Source organism: Astatotilapia calliptera, chromosome 18 (assembly GCF_964374335.1).
Source record: "Astatotilapia calliptera chromosome 18, fAstCal68.1, whole genome shotgun sequence".
Taxonomy (NCBI): domain Eukaryota; kingdom Metazoa; phylum Chordata; class Actinopteri; order Cichliformes; family Cichlidae; genus Astatotilapia; species Astatotilapia calliptera.
Window position 1 is genome coordinate 20,748,625 of NC_137439.1, and position 22,941 is coordinate 20,771,565.

General features: G+C 40.2%; 2 protein-coding genes across 4 annotated transcripts in view; both read left to right on the top strand.

Moving 5' to 3' along the window:
• The window catches only part of LOC113010977 (ephrin type-B receptor 1-B), a 436,216-nt gene that overhangs the window by 171,277 nt on the left and 241,998 nt on the right, over positions 1–22,941 (top strand). The gene's annotated exons all lie outside the window — the stretch shown is intronic.
• gpc1b (glypican 1b) overlaps positions 7,236–22,941 on the top strand; it is a 60,989-nt gene continuing 45,283 nt past the window's right edge. Inside the window, exons 1-3 of one of the 2 annotated variants that reach the window (XM_026148683.2) lie at positions 7,236–7,444; positions 7,637–7,725; positions 7,864–8,442. In XM_026148683.2, coding sequence (XP_026004468.1) covers positions 8,268–8,442 — 175 coding nt within the window. In that variant the 5' untranslated portion in view covers positions 7,236–7,444; positions 7,637–7,725; positions 7,864–8,267. The remainder of the gene's footprint in view (positions 7,445–7,636; positions 7,726–7,863; positions 8,443–22,941) is intronic. The other variant, XM_026148682.2, reaches the window with a different exon arrangement.

Sequence of the window (22,941 nt, forward strand, 5' to 3'; positions counted from 1 at the left end):
CACAAGCATGAAATGATATGTTGACACCATCAAGGTGATTCCTAAAGAGGTGATTCCTCGTCAGAAATGGAAAGGTGGCTGTCAATCGACAAATAAGGAAGAAAAACAGGTAGCTTTTAATCCACTAAACTGGCTTCATTTTTCAGCATGACAATGACCCTCAAACACACTGCCAGTGCAATGTAACACACTATCAGTCATGGATTGGTCTCCCCAGAGCACAGACCTAAACATTATTCAAGTAGTGAGGGATCATCTTGACAGAGAAACAAAAGGCAGTCAACATCCAACAGAGAACTTTGAATGTCCTTCAGAGAAGCTTGGAGAACTATTCCTGAAGAGTACTTAAGGAAATGACAAGGAAGCTTGCCTAAGAGAGTTCAGGATACACTGAAGAACAAAGGTGGTCACATTGAATATTTATTTGTCATTTGTGACCTGAAAATGTAAACTAAACATGTAACAACATTTTTCTCTAAAATATAAAAGTAGCTAAAGAAAAACTGTGCTATAGCTGATTTCTTCACTGATTACCTGTTGAAAAAGTGTTAACTTGAACTGTATGTTTTTACTTAGTTGAGTTTTGATGTCCCAATTGGAGAAAACAGCACTGGGTACATACCAGCTCTGGTCTATACATAACCGCTAAGATGGAAGAAGTTTGCCAAAACCTCCTATTAATCAAACTATTGGAGAGTTTACTTGACGTGTTACTCTCCTTGTCAAACTGTACTTATAGATAGTCTTGCAGTTAGAAGTGACATACATAAAAAGTGCCTCTTTTCCATCAGATGGCCCCAAAGAAATACCGCCCCACTATGGGCACACATGCATCACTGATGGTGACAACATTACATGCTGTGTAGCCATATGTTAGTCACATTTGCTGCTGTAAATGATGAAAAACTCATCAGTGGTGACGCACCCAGCATTTTTCCACTTCTGGAGTGTATACACACATCAATACAGCTTCATTTAAAATCCAACAAAAGAAAGACTGTGTCTCACTTGACAGATTTACAGACTAGATTTGTTTTAGAGTCCAGTTTACATAGCCATAAGGGGGGAACGCTAAGTGAACAATCCATCTAAATGGCAATTCCCCATTAGCAGCTTCACTCTGATCAGTGTGGGCGAGAGAAAAGGCTTAAGACAAACCACGACCAAAGCTCGGGCGCTCTCAAAAGCGTTTTGTTTTAAACAGAGAGAATACTGACAATTTATATTTGTGGTAAGAAAAAGCACTTAATGTCTATTAGTGTACATGTGTCTGTTCATCAAACCCAGGCAACGCTTTATGCATCCCACTTTTCATGCAATCTATCTTTTTATAAACAAATTGGAGAAATGAAGGCAAAGCCATGTGATAAAATGCTTTCATTACAGGGGAGGCCTGAGGAATGTTGAAGGAATGTCAGGATAGAAGTTGTTCTAGTGGGAAATTAATGTAGGACTTCTCATAGGGGGGCTGAGAACCACAGAGATGTGGCCTCCCACAGTTTCCGAGGCCACAGAGGGAGATGCTGCCAATCTGAACAAAGATCTGAAGCAGACTAAAAGATATGCGTGCTTAGCTGACTCTGAGCCTTTTGCATGTATCAAAATTGAAGTTTTGCAGCCAGAATCACTGTTTCAACTTCTGTTATGATATCAAGGTCACTGTAAAAAAAAAAATATTCCCAGGAAAATATTAACCACCAAACTTGCTATTTTGTTTCCTAATACTGCATTTGGTTGAAATCAACACACAAAGAAAAATGTTACTATGTTAGCCACTATGTTAGTTTAGGACAGAAGCAACATAAGATTGGAAAATCTGCGTCATGCTTTTTAGCTTTACACAACATAGAATAGCCTAAATTAGATACATGAAAGGGATCGGAACCAAAAAGGACCAGATGGACTTTTACCAACACACTGGTTAAAAGTATATATCATTACTTGTGTGAGAGTTATTCATAAGAGGTTATCATAAATTTTAGATTTTGTCATCTCTTCACATAAGCTTATGAGTTTTCACAGCAAGAGACAGATGAGAGGAGCAGTTCATTCATTCGAAAAGACATATGAGAAATAGAAAAGGAGAACTGATCGTCTAAAAATAGTGTGCAGGTAATTGAATGAAGTTGGAAGAATGAGGTTACACCACTGCCACATTCGTAGAGTCTGTCATTGTGTATGCATTAGAGATTTTTTTGCCTTTTTTGAATAAAGTCACATATCACTGCAAAATATACTGTCAACAAAAAACAAAATCAAAACTGTGTTCAGTGATCATTATTGAAAGGTATTGAAAGTGGTGTTTCAATTAGACTTCATGGACACCGCTCTGTCCGGTGGTAATTTCTGGGAAAGCATTTTGTGGGTGTACCTAAGATTTTCTCCATGCATGGAAAAGACTGGAATGTGCTCAGATTACTGAGCAGCAACAGTGCCAGGATGCCCACAGAGACATACAAAAGCACAACGCAACACACCACAGGGGACATTTCTCATCCACGACAGTGCCTGTTTGCGAGATTAACCCAAAGAATCAAAGGACCATTTGCCATTTTCACTTAATTCCAATTATTTTTTCCCCGCTCCTGTTCACTGAAAGTTCTCTATTTCTTCTATTTCCTGCACTTTATCCTCACCATTCTGAATGCAAATCCCTCCCTGCCGCTTTCTCCCCTCAGCTCACTTCTCTGTCATTTTCCCTAAGTCATCCATCATCATATTCTCTCCCCTCCTTATCTTGCCTCATAAGCTCACCCACCCCCCTCCACAGTTTCCTTCGCTATTTCTCATTTTTCTCTACAATATAATCTGTCTACCCTTTGCACTAACCATCAACATTTCTCCTTTTTCTGTCATCATCTGTCTTTGGCAACTGTGGAGGGTTCCGTGTTTGGAGATGGGCAAATCTAGGTTTTTCTGGAAGCTGCGTGTGCACAGACAGATGCTGGGTAAATGTGATCAAGGGGACAATAAAGTAGATCAAAAATGGCAATGCAAAATGGCTAGCAAGAAGAAAAAAACAAGCTTTAAAACAACTCAAACTTTTGTTTTTTAAAGTGTTTAAACGTGTAAGGATGTAGGTATGATCGTTTGGACTCGCCACGCTCATACAAGGAAGGAAAAAAATGGCAAAACAGAGAGAAAATGTAAATGAAACTGACTGATGCAAAGAGGCATTGACTGAGAAACAAGAAAGGAGGGAGACAGATCAAGTGAGTGATGCATACACACTTGAGCACTCCAGTGAATGTGCTGAACTCTGGCTAATGGTTGACATAAAAACCCAGAGAGGATGCAGAATCGATGCTATCTGCAAGAGCCCAGGATGAGACTGGTTTTAGGGAGAGGACACAATGATCTCGCTCTAAAGGCCGATTACATCTGTTGAAACAGCACACTTATATTTACATAAAAACCATGCTGAGGCCTTGCCGGGAGCCCTGTACACTGGCCACTGCTGCAGTTCCTTCACTACATCACATTTTGTCAGGGGTGTGTGTTTGTGTGTGTCTGTGTGTGCCTTTTATCAGATCTGGCTTTAAACTGCTCTTTCTGTCTTTAATGTCTTCATAAAACTCTATTAGAGGGTGCAATGAGAGCGCCAGTAACATATGTAAGCTGACTTTCAGCAGAAGGACGATATTGCCTATTTGTGTACATACTTGAAAATATATGGAAATTGCATGCTGTATAAGCGCAATATAACTATGGACACAGTCAGTAATACAATGATGCCATAAGAAATGAATAGGCAATACATAATAAGAGATTTTGCCACTGTTTGCCTCTTGCATCAGCGCCTGCTTTTTCTGTCTCTCAAGCAATGTTTTAACCCCTTTGAGACCCGAGTACACTCACACTGTTGAAATCTAGATGTGGTTTCAAGAACAACTTTCCACTCCTTTAGTTTTCATTTTCAGAAGGTGCCACGCAATGGAGGCATTTCAGTCAATGGGGAATTTCCCAGAAAAGCTGACATTAACATGTGCAGGTTTCACAATTACTTTTCTTATACAAACAATGAAACTAAATTGGAAAACACAGAGGTCTTGCATTTGACAGCAATGAATTCTAGCACGCGCATTTCAGTCCAGTTATTAAGAGGCAGAAAGTAGAACCTTGTACAGTAATCTAAAGGCTGCTGTGGGGAAATAAAATTACAATTTAAGTTTATTCCAAACCATTTTATATAAAATTCCTTTCCTAAATATGAATATTTATACAAGGCAAAGCCATTTTCTTTAATTACTATAAATGAGTCAGTTTCAAAGTGATTTATTACCCAGTGTTTCCCTTCAAATTACAGTTCTGTTTATTGATCTTTTATTAGGCAATGCAGTGGGAGAATGACTTGTTAAAGCCCCAGAGGTGAGCCTAATAATGCTTAGTATCACATTTCAACATGGCTATCCCTAACGAAAAACAAAATGGTCCAACTGTAAATCTGTTGCAATGACAAAGGAGGAGAGGAAGTACTGACAACAGACAGCAACAGCTCTGATAAGATAACCCTTGAGTTGTGGTTCAGGGTTACTGTTGCTGCAACTGGGTGGACAAAAAATGGAATAGTGGGGTCCCAATGAACTCTGTTATGGATCAACTGTCTTAAAAATACAAACTACTGTGATTTCTTCATACTCTTGTAACCTGCAGTAACCTTTTAAATGGGCAATTTACTGATAACTATTAACAGTTTATTACACAGTATATGAACAAAAGTACTACAGGAGCTGCTTGCTGTGGAAATCCACACCATGCAGCTCCTGGTACTCAGTGTTCATGCTGATGTTAAAGTGAAATGAGGCTTGGAACTATGCAGTTACTGAACCAGAAGAGCATTGGCAACGTTTATGCACTACGCGTTTCAGCAGCTGGCAACCCCCCCTTTGTAACTTTATGTGGTCTAAAGTTTTGTGGCTGTGGTTCCTAAATCCTTCCCGTTGCACTTACAGCTGATGGTGGAATGTCTAGAAAGGAAGAAACTTCCCAAACTGTCTTGTTGCCACAATGGATGCCACAATCCTATTAACACACCGTGCTTGAATTCGGTAAGCTTTCTTAGGGTGACTCATTCTTGCACATGTGCTTGCAAAGACAGACTGCACGGCTAGGTGCTTGACTTTATAATCATGTGACAACAAGACCAAAAACACCTGAATTCAAAGATTAAGATATTTGGCCCAATACTTTTCTCTTCATAGTTTATTTATACTATGCTGTGTCTTTTACACGAAAAGACGTTTAATTTGCTGCAATTTTTTTCTGAAGGAAAGCGTAAGAATTTCCCTTTACAACTATCCAGTTTCGAACCAAGCGCGAGGGTTTTTTTCTAGGAAGATTTAGTCTAACATCTATAGTATTTCTGTAGAGATGCTCACCACATAATTACTGCACAAGTAGGCTAAAATGAGTGGCCTCTCACCCCATGCTCTCTTCTTTCTTTGCTACCATTCTGCCTCCCCTCATCTGCTCTCCCCTGTCTCCTCAACTTCCCCCAGCATCCTGCCCTTCATTAGGGGGCCTTTCATGGTCAGAGCCAATAAAACTTCAATGAGAGGCAGCCTGAAGAAAACATGGCTGTTCTGTGGCTTTACTGAGCATTAATTACATAATCTTGATGCCAGACAGTAGAGGGCCAATCAGTTCTCCGACAGCTCTGCCGACCTATGGCCACATGTGGGTCCCAGTCAGACACATAAACTCACATTACACACACCAACCGCCTTTGACACAGACACATATACACATAAAGGTCAGGCATACACAAACCCATATATAATACTGGCTGACATATTATTGCTGACACACTTTGAGCCCACCAGACTTAACCTCTGGCCACATGTGCTTAGCGCTGCCTGCTTTTCCCCTTGGCGCAACAAGAAAAGTGAAGCAACATTATTACACATAATTAGCGAGTGGGTTCGGTCTGCTGTGTGGCACAGAGCTGCACATTCCTGAACTTCTAGCAGACTAACTGCAATGGTGATTTTCCAAAAAAAAAAAAAAAACTCCACACATGAGCAAATATGAGGAAGACACTTGACATTGCAGAGCGAAGGTGTAATTCATGCCCACTCACTTTAGAGCTGCAATAATGGGCAGCGAGCGCAGCCATTTGTCATTTGGTGATATCCGAGATTCTGTCCTTTTTGTTTGGACTCATCCAGTGATGAGGAACAGACTAATTATAGAGTCACATTTCCTAATGGATTCATAAACATAGTCAGTCTACATAAATAGAATGATTTAGAGGCAGGAAATGACTGTGCATGCCATGTGGATCTCTCCCATTCTCTCTCTCTCTCTGCCTTTCAGTTCGGTTTTTCTATCTGTCAGACGATGCCCACTTACTGCACGGACTGCACGGGAGTTTTTTTTTCCATGTGTCGGTGAGATGATTTGCAGAGGCATCTTCTTGTGCAAACAAGCCTTTAAAAAGCATCTCCCACGGGAGTGACACCATTAAATACTGTCTGATTCAGTTTCACGCACTGAAATGACTAATGGGATATTATTTTAAGTAAAGTAACTGCATATGTCTCTTAATTTATGTGACACAATGTAAATCCAGACATCCATATCCTTGACTCAGTTGAAGGCTTTTTGAAAAAGTTGTCTATTGCATTAAAACAACCCCATAATCTTTTTTTTTTAAATTTTTTTAATCTTATGCCCACGTGCGTGGTTATGTGGTAGGTGTGGTATGAGGCTTGCACTCTTCTAACAGCCCTTTCTATTCCTGGCTATCCGAAGGAAGGAAGGAAGGAAGGAAGGAAGGAAGGAAGGAAGGAAGGAAGGAAGGAAGGAAGGAAGGAAGGAAGGAAGGAAGGAAGGAAGGAAGGAAGGAAGGAAAAAAGAAACACTGCCTGCAGTGTTTGAAGTCACTGATCCTATTAAATCTAATGAATAAACTAAAAATGTAGATTATCTTTTCAACTTTTTGTTATTTTGACATCTATGCTACAATAAACCAATAGGACGTGAAGGGTCATTACTTGACATATAATAAAAGCGTGTTTGATGCCCAAAAGGTCACATGAGGCCTAAAAGCAATTTAAAAACATTCTCGGGCTTGTTCATTCTCGGGCTTGATATTAACACGTACAGAAAATGAAGTTAACGAAGGCATTCAGCGGGTGACAGGTAAGCCGGGAACGGCATCAAGGCAGGTAATGACTTGCTGGCGGAGTAATTGCACCTTGAGGAGTGATGTACACAAATGCTCTGCAGACTGGAGGAGACGCTTCTCAGGGCTGACCTGTATTGTGGGTGGGCACCTGGGCGCAGGGGCGGGCCCACAATTCATCTGTGACACCCGGTCGGTGGCTAACAAGCTGTCAGAGGCGTAGAGGACGTTCTTTAACTCAGATCCAGACCACCTTATCGTGCACAGACTACCAGGATGCCTCGGAGGCTTCACAAAGCTAAACAAACCTGTTAAACTGTAAGTTTACTCTGAAACGTGTCCAAAAATAACTAATAGATACAACAGAATGAAACAAAAATTGGAAGAGTATCAAGAAACCTATGCGCTCCCCCTTCTCTCTCTCTCTCTCTCTCTCTCGCTCTCTCTCTCTCGCTCTCTCCCTCGCTCTCCCCTTTCTCCCTCTCTCTCCGCCTCCTTCTCACTCCACAGAGTGGTAGCGCTGGCACAGCATCGTCCAGAAACCCCTGAGCTGCGGTACTTGCCTCTGTACATCTCTTTACACAGCTCGTCACCGGTAGGTATGAATCAACACAACATAGCTGCGTGGTTTTTAACCAGCACGTTGCAATTTTGACTATTTTTTTGTTTCTTTGTTTTTAAAAGCGGCTAACGGGTAACCTGTTTTTTTTTTTTATCTTCCGCCTCTCTCCGAGCAGGTAAGCCAAAAAAGAAAAAAAAAAGAAAAAGAAAAGACAAGAAAATCATTGGATATACGAGAGAAGAGACCCGTTCATTTTGGCAATCTGCGTGAGAAGATTAATTGAGGGGGGGAAAGAAAGCTCCTGCCCTCTTCACAGCGGCCAGCTTTAGAAGTGAGAAGAGACGGGACCTCTGCGCTTGGAGGAATCGCTCCTGTGCCGGCAGCAGTGTGCGGATTGCAGACACAGACTTAGCAGACGCACTGAAGGGGCAGAGGGAAGACAGGAAGGTGGAGGATATTTTACGCACAACAGGGCCAAGCAACCCCAATTTAAAGAAGCCGGGAGTCTGCTACTCCGAGTAGAACTCGGTGTTCGGTCGGATTTGCACTTGACTGAGTCCATAGACACAATTAGACTCTATGTGGTCGGCCGGCATGGATTCCTTCATTATAGCGGCGCTGGCAGTGTGCTCTCTAACGGCACCAGCTTATGGGGAAAAAGGGACGAGCAAAGCCCGGAGTTGTTCTGATATCAAGGTGTTTTACAAAGGAAAGGGGTTCCTTGTGGAAGATGTCCCTCAGTTTGAAATATCAGGTAAGCTTTTGTTCGTGTTGTGCGCACTACACCTCATCTTTACCCCTAAAACTGTAAATGACACGCAAAAACACGTTAATTATACCCGTAAGAGCCACACAGCTGCTTTAAACAGTATCATAATCTCTTTGCAAAATCCCGCTAAGAATGGTAGACTGATTGGGACAAAGTCACCACTAGGCTGTGTATATCCAAGTTGTGTATAAATGACATTGGTTCACAAACTCTTAATTTTGTGCACACAGAGGATCTACAGGAAATTGTAACTCAACGGTGCCTTCATCAAAAAGTTTTTCGGTTTTTTTTCTGGTGTAACTGAAAGCAGAGAAGATATCCATCTTTCATGTCACATGGTAAAGCACAAGAGCTCTGTATGTCTTAAGATGAAACACCGCTTTGAAAAGATAGTATGACAGCCCAGGCAATCTGTCTATTTGATTCCTGATCAAAACTATGAGAAATCATCCCACACTCAGCATTTTGGAAACACAGATATATGATATGTGCTTCACTTTCAGTTTTCCTTCATTAGAGAAACAAAAAAAAGCTGCTAACTCCTAAAGACACTCCCTAATTCTGCCTCTTCTTTAAACTGTGTCATCCTCTTGTGGGGAATTGCCAGCCTATAAATTGCCAGTCACTTGACCATGTGCTGTAACCATGCAAATATGATGCTGCTCACTGTGTCATTCAGGGGCTGATGTAAGGCAGTCACAAGCCCCTTTGCAGTTTAGATGATTGCATGTTTGCCTCCCCTGGAATTCAGTGCAATGCTTTCAAGCATATAACACACACACACACACACACACACACACACACACACACACACACACACACACACACACACACACACACACACACACACACACACACACACACACTTTTCTGCTCTATAGTTACAGTATCACACATGCAAGGACAGGACATCTATGCTCATGGTCCCGTTTTTTATGTAGATTCAAATGGAACATCACTCACTTTTAAACTCTTTTTGAACTTTTTCCATTTCCGCAGACTCTGAATGCAGCAAGTGCCTTTCAAAGAAAAGTAAAAAAAAAAAAAAAAAGTAGATGGCAACACATACAAAGCAATCTACTCAATTTACATTTGGATTTTGCAAAAAGACACCTTTTCCTATCCCAGATTGACATACACTTTTTTCCTCCACTGTCCAATTCCCCGTCCCGAGAGCCAGCAGCAGCAGATAAACTCGCCTCCCCTGTGAAGATTGAGAGGTTGGTCAGCACAGACTGAACAGTTCCGAGACAAGAGTGTCACGCATCTCACACCCTTGACCCTTGCACAAAACTGTGATCTGTTAAGTTCTAACACAACACAGTGTGGATGCAGGAAAAAAAAAAGGGGGGGGGATGTGGTTTAGAAAAGTCAGATATTCTTTTTAAACTCTCTTAGTTTTCTGCTTTATGTTGAGCTCTCTCTGAGAGGCAACAGGATGAGTGTGAATGGGGAGCACGATAACGCAAAGTAGACCCTTTCAAGTGATTACACTCTTAGGTAGGGTAGTTGAAAAGATCAAATTTGACAGTGCTATAGAAAGCAGATGAAACTGTAAAAAAAAAAAATCACTCCATTTATCTTTAGTTAGCAGTAAAGGGCCAAGTGGTAAGTGGACATTTCTCATTTACTTGACAGACACATTGAATAAATCAATTGACGGAATTAACACCAGCCCTGGTTCCTTAGAGATACCCCCTTCTTCTAAATGACTGTAATCCATAATGCTTTAAAGAGGGAATCTGTCTTGTCACGACATTAACTGTATCACTTGTTTCAATCAATGACGTGGAGCTTACTTAAGTTTGGGGTCAATGCCTCCTCAGTGAGAGAGGAGAGGGAGACACAGGAACTGAGGATGAGAAAAAAGACAGATGAGACAATGGGTAGGCTTTGCACATCAGCAATACTTTCCTTGTGTCTCTATATTTTTGTTCTCTAGCATAAAATACACTTCAGGTGCTCAATTGAGGCATTTTAAAAATCGTGTAAAAAAAAAAACCCAAAAAAGAAGGATTTAATTTATTCCTCCAAAATATGAGCCGCCCGAATGCTGCAGTTGATCTCTGACATTTGCAGAGTTTGTTTCCTGCTGTGACACGGGGGTTCGATCAGCGTAAAGTATTGGCTGGGCCTGACTCAAGGTCACATGCTGAGTGACTCAGTTTTGGGAGGAAGAGTTGCATTCCAACTGTGAAAATGATGTCGACTTTCAGTACTTTGAAATCCTTTTTTCATGGCCACTGCACAGTTTATGAAATAATTATTACTCAGGCATGGAAAGCAGTTCGTGCAGTTATGAGCCAAACACTAAATTTCTTTTTTAAGATGTATAAATCTTGAGCATGGAGTGCGGACATCTAAGTAAATCAAATTTGAACAAGATAGACAAGTTCTGAACTAAGTTCATTTCTGTTAATTTGACTTTTTTAAGGCATTAAGTATACATGTGCAGTAAATCTGACCCCATATCACAGGCTCCATCTGATTATCCTCAGTCAGCAGTGAATAAAGGTTCCTAGATGCACATGGATGTGCCTCCTTTAGCATCTTGGATAGTCCCCTACTCTTAAGTAATTTGCCCTGCAGAAAAAGCCACGAGGAGGAGAGCTATTGAGTTAAGGGTGAGCTGTTTGTTATCACTGTGTTGACGTAATGCTTACCGGACCATGGGGGAACTATAATTTGAGCTCCTTAAACAAGTTCACAGGGGCTAAAGTGAGCTGATTGATGCTTTTAAATGAGCATGATGATGCTATTTCGGCTCTGTAGAGTGTAATCAGTTTTGGAAACAGCTTTTTTTTTCATCCATGTTTACCAAAAATGGATGATTGATTTTTATGTCTCCTCGCTGCGCTGCCCCCTCCCTGTCCCACCCCATCATGACAGTCTTGATGACTTATCCTGTTGTCTTTCAGGGGATGACATTCTTCATCTCTCTGTGTTTCTCTCTCATCGGCTCTTAAAGAGAGAGGCGCCAGACACTCTTTGAAAGCAGTTGGCAGCCACCGAGCGTTAGATCCTCAATGTCACATAAGCCTATACAAAGAGACAAGCTGTATGAGACATCTGCAGGAAGGCTGGTAACATTTTGGTATGCCATTGATTTTCCCATGCTGTATTTGTGTTGTTGGTTGCTGGTTGCTACACACTGACTGTGAGTTGCACAGTGCTCTGGAGTGTCATTATAACCAGTGTTTGGCTAATGATACAGTAGGACTGCTATTTACCAAGGCTGCTAGGAACTCTTCTTGACTAAAGACTGGCTTGTGGCTGGAAATATGGACTGGTCTGTATGGCAGCCCACCATGAGAAGTATGAGAATGTTTTGAACTCGACAGCTTCACTTAGAATTTAGGGGGGGAAAGTAGCACTGAAGTTAAAAGCTGGTTACTCCTCTCATCTCTTTGACTAAGGCTAATAATATTAAATTAATAATATTAAAATACTGGCTGCTAAGAGTGTTTGCTTCCCCTTACTCCTCTTTTCAGCCAGAGGTTAAATGTAGAAGAAGTCCATTGCCAGTAAAAAAAAAAAAAAAGCTGGCAAGCCACAGAAAGGCTGCAAAATCAACTCCACAACAGCAAACAAATAGTAAATGGTGAAATTATGGGTGCTAGTATTGCTTACTATCTTGAGCAGCACTATTTTTGTATGGCTATTGCAGAGGCCCATGTTCAAATCTGCTCTGGGGTTTTTATGATAGGACTTTCAATTGTCCTATCATAATAAAGGCTAAAAAGCCTCCCAAAGTAAATGGGTATTTTATTAAAATATAGATTATATTTGGAAAGTTGCAGTAAGACGCTTGTGGTGTCGTATCATTTATGCACCCTCAGCAATGTACTCTCATGCCAGTAAGGATAATAAAAAAAATTATTCCACAGTCTTACAGATTATTTGGACATCATTGTCCCACTGTGTTCTTATTAGCTTACTCTCAAGTGGATGCATTATGTTATTGTAACAGCAAAGAGCTATACTATAATGAAAGTGCGTTTGCAGGAAATGAAGACAAGCTTGGTTAAGCACTTTGCACTATTAAAATATTAGTTTTACATTTTACATTTACTTTTTTTCCCCTTTGTTAGTTTCCTTTGCTGTGAAGTATATAATGAAAGCACACTCGGTAAAAGCAGTCCTAGGGACTCTGTTCTCAGTCTCTATACATATAGCCATCAAAATAATTGCACTGTGATTAGATGTATGGTTAATATTTGTGGAAATAATGCTTTAAATGCAACATCTCAGCTTAAATACACGTGTTGCATAAATGTGACTGCAGGTGGACGTATTCTTGTCACGTCCATGTCCAAGCAGGATTGTCAAAACAAATAAAAAAATCGGTACTCAGACACTGATGGATTCTAAAAAAAAAAAGGCAATCAGATTACATTAGTCATTTGCAAAAGTGCCAATACCAGCAGTGCAGTCTTTAGCATTTCCAGTTTGCACACTTCACAAATGCACATAGGCAGGCCTGTCTCTTCGCTACCAGCTGAAGTAGTTGATGTTCACAACACTGAACAACACTTTATGTGGGAATTCTAGATTAAAGTCAGTAAAGCTCCAGTTTTAACAACACTGAAGTATTGAATAGTTCCCATAAATGTTAACTGAGCTGGTACACGGCTTTAACTGTTAGCTCTTTAACTGTTAGCAGTTACCCCATAGCCACATTAGCCATCTGTTATCATTAAGGTAGTGGCTAGCAGCTAGGGCTAATAATAAAATGGCAATGTTAATGTCGGTGCTAGGCACCAAATGTCTGTTCTGTCTGTCTGTTGATGGCAATTTAACGCTATCACACTGGTCATTTTTTTTCCCTTGGTTCTGACAGTGGTATTAAATAGCTTGTATTGTTCTGGGTATCTGTATTGAGTTTGAAATTCTACTAATATAACAACCTAATGTCTTAAGTTACATGTTTTTTAGGTGTATTTGGCTCATTTTTGCCTTAAGTATCCTTACGTAGTAGAAAAAGAAAAAGAAAAAAAATATAGTTTTTTTCTTAAATTATCTCACTAGGTTGAATTTCGTTACACTTTAACACTAACACATCCAACAGTGCAAGTCTGCAGTGCACAAGTTATGCAAGCATGTAAGCCGGATGGATAAATGATCACACGTGTAGTCCCTTTTCTATAAAGGACTCTTTGTAGATAAAGGGACTCAGCAAACTTAAACATAAATAGAAAATACTGTGTGTGTTGAGATAAGTGTTAGCCCTATCTCTATCCCTTATCCCCACTGATGTGGTGTTCTTATTCTCCTTATGCTGGATAACTAATTGATCACACAGAATTACATATGAATGGAACTCATTAACTGACTCGAAGATAAGAGAGCTGAAGCTTATTTGAAGGTTGATGTCAGCATAAAGCCCCATGCTTCTGTTGGTCTTCCTCTTCAAACAGATTAAAGCAAAAGCAACAGTTGTTTCAGTATCACAGCGTGCAGGCTCATAACTCTGCTGCAGTTTAAAGTCTGTCAATTCCTGCATCTGGGCTCCTGTCTGTGCTTGTTTGTGTGTAGCACAAGAGTGTTTGTGAGCGTGCATTTCTGTGTGTGTGTGTGTGTGTGTGTGTGTGTGTGTGTGCTAGTGTACCAACTGAAAACACCAAAGTTGTTAAATGCTGAAGTCAGTAAGAAGCCTCTTGAAGCATTAAGCCATAATGGGCTGCAGGGAGCATGAAACAGACCACAGCATGTTTGAAGTTAACACACACAGAGAGAGAGAGAGAGATGGACTGCTGACTGACTTGGCCTGCCCTGGTTGGTCTGCTTGGTTTTTCTTGTCCTGCCCCGCCCTCTTAACCAACTGTAAGAAAACGAAATAAATAAATATAACACACAAAAAAATGATAAATTATGACAAGGAAAACGGTTAAAGGAAAACAACCTCTTTTTAAAAAGTCCTTGTGTAATCACTGTTTATTCTCGAAAAGCCTGTTAGAAACATGCAAATGTGCCGGAGGAAAGCATCAACTACTTAATTTGACTCATTTTTTTTGGCAGACTGACCAACCTGCTGTTATTTTTGTTTTCACTTCCTATGACTAATGTCAGAAAATTACAACTATTTCCCACACCTTGTAAAAGGTAAGAAATTGAGGTGGTCTGAGAGACTGGCGGCTGGCTTTTAGAATGTGATGTACTATCTTGACAAGCATCATCTGCTTCCTCTCTGATCTACGTGAGTTTCACTGACAGCCACCACTTCCTCTTCTCTCATCTTGGGCTCCCATTGTCTTATGTTCACTGTCACTTATCAAATCCAAGAGAAGGACTTCACATGTAGAGCCCTCTATGTGAACGCACACACAGAAACAGCAGACACACAGATGACAGCACAGATAACAGGGGGTCTTTGCATCAGGCATGTGTGTGTCTGTGTGTGTGTGTGTGTGTGTGTGGAATCAGGGGCTTGTGTGTTGCTTCCCTCAGAGGGCTGCAGTGTGTCAGTGTATGATTCCTCTTTTGTCTTCAGAGGAATTGGTTGTGTCAAAAGGAGAATTATTCCCTCATCACAGCAAGCTCCTTCAGTGTCTCTAGTTGTGTGTATGTTTCTATGTGTGTGGAAGCGAGTGGGGGATAGTGGAGCAGGGAAAGGGGAAGGTTGGGTGCAGATGTGTGTGCACATGTGTACCCGGTGTCTCCACGAGCCTAGAAGTGAATCTTCGTGGGTGTGCCGTGAATGTGTGCACCGTGCACGGCTCCTAGAGTTTAAAAACTGCTTTCTTTTCATTTTCTGTCCTCATGTGCAAAACTGTGTTTGTGCATGACTGCAGACGTTTGTATTTAGCTTTTTCTTCAGTTACATTAATGTGCATGTGTACCATTGCCATGCTGCTGCGACTCATGTCCCCTCCAGCTGTGCTTTCTTTAGTTTAGGCGAGAATTTGAAGTGTCAAGGATCTTGCTACGGCTGTATGAGAGCGTTCTTTCTGTTACTCCAGCTGCTTCAAAGACAAACCAATGGCTACTGCCGTTTCAATTGAGGTCATGCAGTATGATTTTCTTTCTTGTTTTTGCAATGTGACACACCCTAGAAAACACACATATATTCCGTCTGCAGGTGTGAACCACAGGATATGCTGGGAGATCTTTGTACTTCAGCTAAGACGCTCCTCAGAGGGGAAATCCTATGCCTATACAGCATTACAGCAACAAATTTAGTAGATGCAAATGCATGTATGAAGTTGGAGTATTCATTTGACTGTTTGATTGTGATTACCAATTTATTTGTCTTGATGATACATGTATCTGTTTATTGGGTATTTGGAGCAGATTTCTTCAAAAATAGTGATTTCTAAAGAAAGAAAAATCTTCAGCTTGTATTTTATTTTATATTTTATTGATTGATTTGTTTTCCTGTTGCCTGAGTTTATAAATCTCACAGGCTGTGCATGAATCCCTGAAATAAATAATCAATGAAACCTATGAAAAAATGCCGATTAGAGATTACAACAGCCCAAGATGATGATCAAATTATTGTTTTTTCCTACAGACCATCCCACTCCCCAAGATGTTAGTTTTAAAGCAGAGAAAGAATGCACTTGTGACTATCAGCTAAGTGTTGAGCCATATGACTAGGAAATGCTTTGTATTCCACTGTTTGAAATGATTTGTGTGTGGCAGCTACATTTTCTCACTAATGCTTCTTGTGAAGCTTCGGCACACTCCTAAGCGCTTCCTTCACTTCAGATCCAGTTCTGTATACGCAGTATAATTAAAAGAATCCATGGAAACAGCTGTCAGACTTATATCTACAAACATATAAAAAAAAAGCTGAAATGGGCGTTTAAGAGAGATTGTGCCGGTGAATAAAAAGAGAAAATAAAAAGTTGTTAAAAAAAAAGAAAGAAAGAAAGAAAGAAGTGAATACCTAAAATTTGTCCAATGACATCTGGCATGCACAGTAGAAACTGAATTAATATTGCACACACAGGTATAGCAGCATATCCCACAACTGCACACCCCCTTTTTATTAGCGCACTGAGGAAAACATAGGCGACATCTTTGTGGAATGAAAATGGGCAGAAACATGACTGCAAGTTATTAAACCTTCAGCAAGTACACATGTTTCTGAATCACTGTGTGAGAGACGCAGGCTTCCCAGGTGGTTCTCGAGTCGTGAATATCCTCTTTGTCTTCGTTTTCTCATCCTCTCCCCCGAGGTGTAAACATCACTCTCTGTAATCCCTTCCACGGAGCGTGTTTCCGTACTTTGGATGCAGACACGTTGCCGCATTCTCTTCTGCTCTATCAAATCTCCAGCTCTGACCTTTTAAAAAAAAATTTAATTGGTCATTTGGAGGATTTTTTAGCTGCTATAGGCAAGTGCCTGCACACAATAGCTATTACTGCTTTTTTTGGGTGGGGAATTCATAATTTCCTGAAGATTTTCTCTCAGCGAGATAAACTGTTTCACACTATTTTCTATTACTCTAATTATTTCCTCCCGCTGCATACTTCCTCTTTCCCAAAGTCTTTTCTGGCTTTGAGCTTTTATCGCTCTCATTCTTTCCATATCTGCTCCTGCAGAGGAAGTTGTGAATTCATTTAATTTTCATTGCAAATTTACTGCATGTTTGCAGATGGGCTGCAAAAACATAGCTGGTTTGCTTCTGTTGCTCTTTTGTGATTTTCATGGCTCCATATGGCTCTATGGTTGGCTCTATAGAAAGTCAAGAGCTGCGTTTGAGTTGTCTGTCCTCCAAGCTTTAGTAGAGAGATACATAAACAATATGAGAAGAAGTACAACATGTATTTTCTTAAACATTTCATTTGAATCTTTTACAATATTTTAGAGAGAAACCCAACAATTAAACCAGTTGTGAAAAAAAATAACTTTTTAACATCTCAAAGAGAACCTGGCCTGTGCTTCGACTGGTTGATGAGAGGCGAGTGGAGAGAGAAGAGACGTGTATTTAGAAGCAACAAACAGTAAAAGGTGGACAGTGGGTTGGCCCAGTAATAACAGATTATTAACATGCAGCTTAGCTGGCAAAGGCAGATGGACACATAAGAAAAAATGACTAGAAAGGAGTTATGAAACTATGAGGGAGAGACAATAAGACATATCACATGCAATCCGGTCGTTAAGTGATGACGTGACGAATCCTACTTCCGGGTCTAAAGTAGTCTGCGTTTAATATGGCTTTTGTGTTGTTAACGTGTTTAATGTTTTGTATTTTCTTCTATTTAATCTCAAAAAGCTCCTAAAACAGTCAGTGATCACTTTTGACCTCCCTCGGCTTTTATTACCGCTAATCATTTATTTAAGCTCAGTTTTTAAATCCTTAGGATGTAACTACAGCCCAGCCCATGCAGCAGTATATGAATGACTAACCTGGTATTGTGGATGGATTATCTCAGTTGTTCTCCTGGCTGAAGTTTGGTCCTTTTACAGCATCCTGCCATGCGATTACATTTGTTCCTGACCACCGAGAACACTCACGTTAACTTTTATCGAGTGGAAAGAAAGTTAGCTTGTTTATATTATGCTAATATAGCTGTGTCGCTAGCGGTCACGTAGCACATCATTATATACCAGCTAGCCCAACTTCAGTAACCCTACAAACGTCACTGCTGTTTAGCTTTCTGTCTTCATTTATGTTGGAAGTGATAACAGAGCTGTACGTTTTAATTTGTTTCCAAAACCCCGCAGTCAGGACATGCTATATTGTATTTAGATAGAAGCTAGCAAGCTAACTTCCTGCTAATTTCTAACTCCGTTAAATGTCATAAATTCCATTTTTATGGATGCCTGGATGTTAAACTCAATTGTTACACCTGGTAGAGCAGAACGCTGATCATTTTATTAAAGATGAAAGACTTTAGACAGTTTTTCAACTCTCAGTAATGCCATAGTGATCGTTTGATATATGGACCTGCAGCGGAGTTTAGGCCCAGACACGGCTAGTGACGTCCTTAACGACCGGATAATGGCATATAAATACATAAAGAGCAGAAAAGTAGAGTGTCTCATTTTGAGGTCCTGGTAGTCAAATATATAGAAGTGTAGCATTTATCAAAAGGTCAGTGATATAGGAACTGTCACACATAAGAGGCATGCTGGGAAGATTTCAGCTTGGAAGGATGTATAGATTTTTTACGAGTTATTTCAAATTTTTGTCAATAATGTTGTAGGAGGGACTGCCACTACCATGGGTTCTGCGACACAGATAAAGGTTATTTTCACCACTGTGCAGACACACACACACACAAATGTAAAAAAAAAAAAAGCAAAAAGAAACTGTGTGCTTGCCCTGCATACTGAACTTTAAAAAACTCAAGGAAATTTGTCTTCTTAGCTCAGTGCACAGCACAGCGTCAGCCGTGAAGTCTCACTGTGTGTGCCATCCGGCCCCAGCACGCGACTGCATAAAAGGGAGAAGCTGATTAGCAAAGTCGCAGAGGAGTGCCAATCACACCATAAGGTGCTGCTCCCCACACTACTGTGGCCCAGTGCTCTTCCTGCACCTTAACTAAAAGGCACACCTGCAGTGTAAAATACAGTCAGGTGGTTTTACTTGCACATAAGCAGATATTTTTTTTAAAGCGTGTGTAATTTTTTATTTATTTCCTTTTATTTCTTAAGCAATAGATAAATATATGGTACAATATAGGTTCCTCCTTTTTTTAAAGTAAAAGTGGAAAGTGCCGAGGGTGTCTGTCTGCCCGGCAGAGACTGGGAGCTGGTACTACAGAAGGGGAGAGCCTGATAACTAAAAGGCTCTGCTTCACATTCTACTTTTGGAAACTCGAACAACCACAAGTAAGCCTGAATTCAGAGAGCAAAGTGCTCTGTTGGGATAATATGGTACTAAGAGGTCTTTTTATATGATGGAGCTTGGCCATTAAGGGCTTTGTATGTAAGGAGGAGAATTTTAAAACCTTTTCAGACTGTTACTGGGAGCCACTGAGCAGAACTTAATATGGGAGAAAAATGATCTCTTTTTCTAATTTCTGTCAGTACTCCTGCAGTTGTGTTTTAGATCAGATGGAGGGCTTTTATAGGACTATTGGAACATCCTGATAATAAGGAACCACAGTAGGCTAGTTCAACTTGGAAGTAACAAATGCATAGGCTAGATTTTCAGCATGGCTCTGACAAAGTGTGCTCCTAATGAATAAAGGTCATGCGATGATTTTTTAAAATGAATTAAAGATCTGGCTATGGCTGATTAATGACTTCTTTATAAAAAAAAAGTATTAATGCCATTTCGATTCTTCCTGTAAATCTATTTTCCTACATGCACCATCTTCCTTTGCTCTTAGTTTGAACGTGTTTACAGTGGAAACTTTCAGTTTAGCAGTTTTAACAGACTTTCAAAAACTCCATGATCCCACAGCATGTTTGCTTCTCCATCTGGTACATTTTTGGGACCTCAACTTTCTAATTGCAATAAACTGTAAAGATCACTGGCCTTTCATGGCATTAGTTCTTGCAGCAAACAGGATACTCAAATACGTTCTTCTAAATGTGCACTTCAGTCTTTTGAAGATCTCTGTCATCCAGTTTCTGGTAAAGCAGTTTCTTCCATTTAGAAAAAAAAAAAAAATCCGAGTCCACTCCAACTCTCATCTTCTGTCAGATTTAGTGCTTTCTAAGCACATTCTTCTCTATTTAAATAGTGAGATCTGATTTCATGTGACATCATTTGTCAAGCATTATTTGTGACCAAGAAAGGCCTGAGTAGTTCATGGTGGTTTGCTTATTTGGCTTGACCAGCCCTTGCGATTTAATTTTGGAGGTAGAGTGACTGTCTGAGGATGGAGGAGCAGGAAATGACCGGAGGATTACTAAAACCTTGTGAGAAGAGGGTCGCATAAAAAAAGCTCATAATTACAGGGGGAAAATATGCAATTACTGTCAGTTGTCATCCTGGTTGCTAGTATAAGATTAGTTTTTATTACCCAAAGCTTTACCTCTATGGCTCCCCCTCCCCCCCACACACACACATATCACCACCGCCACCACTTTTCTGACTCACTATTCACTTCTTCCTTAACATGCTCTTTTTTCCCCTTCCCGTCTGTCCACTCCCTTTACCAGCCAATTTTACTAACTCTCGTCAGTTTCTCAGTGTGTCTCCCTTTTCTTTGCCTGTTTATGAGCATCGTAACCTCCAAATAGACATGCCATATGAACCACCTAATTGCTAGTAGTGCTCCTGTATATCTGTCTGCCTAAAAATAAAAGAGTAGGGGAAAGCCAGTTTGGAACACGTGTAAGGAAATACTGATATGTTTTCATGCTATGTTATAGCTGCTTGGCTCTATACAACTTGGCAGCACATGACTGAACAAAATGCTGAAAAAGGGCTTCCTCTACGGTACCCTGTCAACACCCCCTTTTTACTCTTCTCTGCTTGTTTATTGAGGAGGGCAAACAGTGAACAAATGAACTTGCCAATGCCAATGACTTATTTAGCTTTCCCCAGCTTCTCTTCAGCTGTAACACCAAACATTATAGTTGGAATCACTCATTAGTGTTTCATTTGTCTTATTTCCTGTCCTTTGCAGTCTTCATCTCTTCTTCCCACCCTGCAGAGTATTCCTGCATAAATATTTTAAATCTTCCCAGTGAACTCTGTCAACCCTTAGTGCATGCCTGAATCACTGATTATAACATATAAAATGTAAATCCGAGTGTATTTCAATTTGTCCTATCAAAAACTACTCGTCTTGCATTACTTTGTTCTTTTTTTTTAATAAGCACTCATATTAGACAACACATTTTTCTAATTTGTGGCAATAGAAAGTTTTAAAATAGCTTTATTGACATGGCAGAAAGAAAATGCTTTACATATAAAATAACTGTACCATCAGTATAATTCAAGCTAAATCGGACATATTTCTAAATGATGGATGATGGAGCATGAGTACAAAGATAAAAAGTCAACAAAGTAAAGTAAAAAACATGTTAAAGAATGTATTAAAGACAGTTGTTTATGGTGTGTTGTCTTACCTTACGGCAGCATTCTGGACCACCTGAAGTTTGGAAAGGTTGTGTTGAAAGAAACAGGAACACAGCCAGTTTTTAAGCTGACTGGAATGTAATAAAGGCATGGCAGTAGGAGGCAAGGATAGACACAGTCTTTCATCTTACGCTGTTCTCCTCTGCAGCCTGTCTGAAACTCTCAGCTGACTGAAAATATGCAGAACGTGATACAGTGAGTTCGGTATCTTGCAGCAGTGTATTTCAGCTGAAATCCCTGACTCATCAGTGTCGTATTTGACACCTTAAGGGAAGCTCAACTGTCTTGCACCGTTTGTATCCAGTGACATTATTGGTGATTGTAACAGAAAGCTTTGTCAGAGATAGTCTAGCATCTCTGCTCTTCATTTTGTGCCTGAGTGTGCGTATTTAGTCCAGGATCTGGTTTAAACTAAAAGCCTTCTCTTTAAATCTTTCATGCTCCTGCTACCATCCTACTGAGATAAAAAGAGAAGCTGAGAGATGATTCAAAGGGTTTATAAATCATTACTTTTTCACACACGTTCAGTTTCATTATGTCATTCTTTATGTGTGCCTTTTTTGAATTTTAAGTAAGAATCACGTCTTTTATAGCCACTTGATCTTATTATCTGTCTTGTTACAAAGAAAAGTTGCATGCTGTATCATTTTTTCATCTTATAAATGTGTGTTTGTCTTTGTATTTGTCAGCTTTGTGTGTCCTCTAAAAACAATGTTATGAACAGCAACACCATGTAGCTGTGATGCAGCGGTAGTGGCAGCGCTCTGTCATACAGTCTGTCCTTTGCGTGTCCCTATACCATGCACCCTACTTCCCCAGCAAACCCTAGCAGACTCAGTCCCAGCCCTGAGGCCCAGGGCATCACTCAGTCAAATTGAATCACAAATCCTTTTGGGCAGAAGAGGCTGTGGCTCAGGATGAATGGTTTTGGTTTGTCATGTGATGTCTGCTGATGAATGGCCAGGGCCTAGAGGACTGAAAGGGCTGAACCGAGGTAAGTGGGACTTGTGTAGGTCATTTCCCAGGCAGATTTTGGTCATCATATATTCTCCTTCTACATACTGAATTCTTTTGTTCTTCAAAACGAACTTCTATATATCTATAATTACTAGTTATTATAGTAATATATATTTAATAACGCAATTTTAGATTACTTTCCCGTTTAAAACGTAACAAAAGAAAAAGCAATGTTCCTGTTTTTTTACTTTTCTTTGCAATAAAAGAAATACAAAGATAAGTTCTGGTGTTCCATATTGGGATGCTTTCTCAAGAGAGTTGTGCTTTTACTGGAATCAACTCTATTACTGTAAGAAGCCACTTTCTTCTTAAAGCTTCCATTCATTTTTAGGCTCCTAGTGTTTTCCGATATGACTTTAGAAATTAAATTTACCTTTTTTTCACCCCTCAGGCTCTCACTTCCTCTTGTCAGCTTTCCTCGCCTTCTTTTACTCTTTGCTCTCTTCACATCTCTCTTGGTTAGCTTGCCATGATTAAG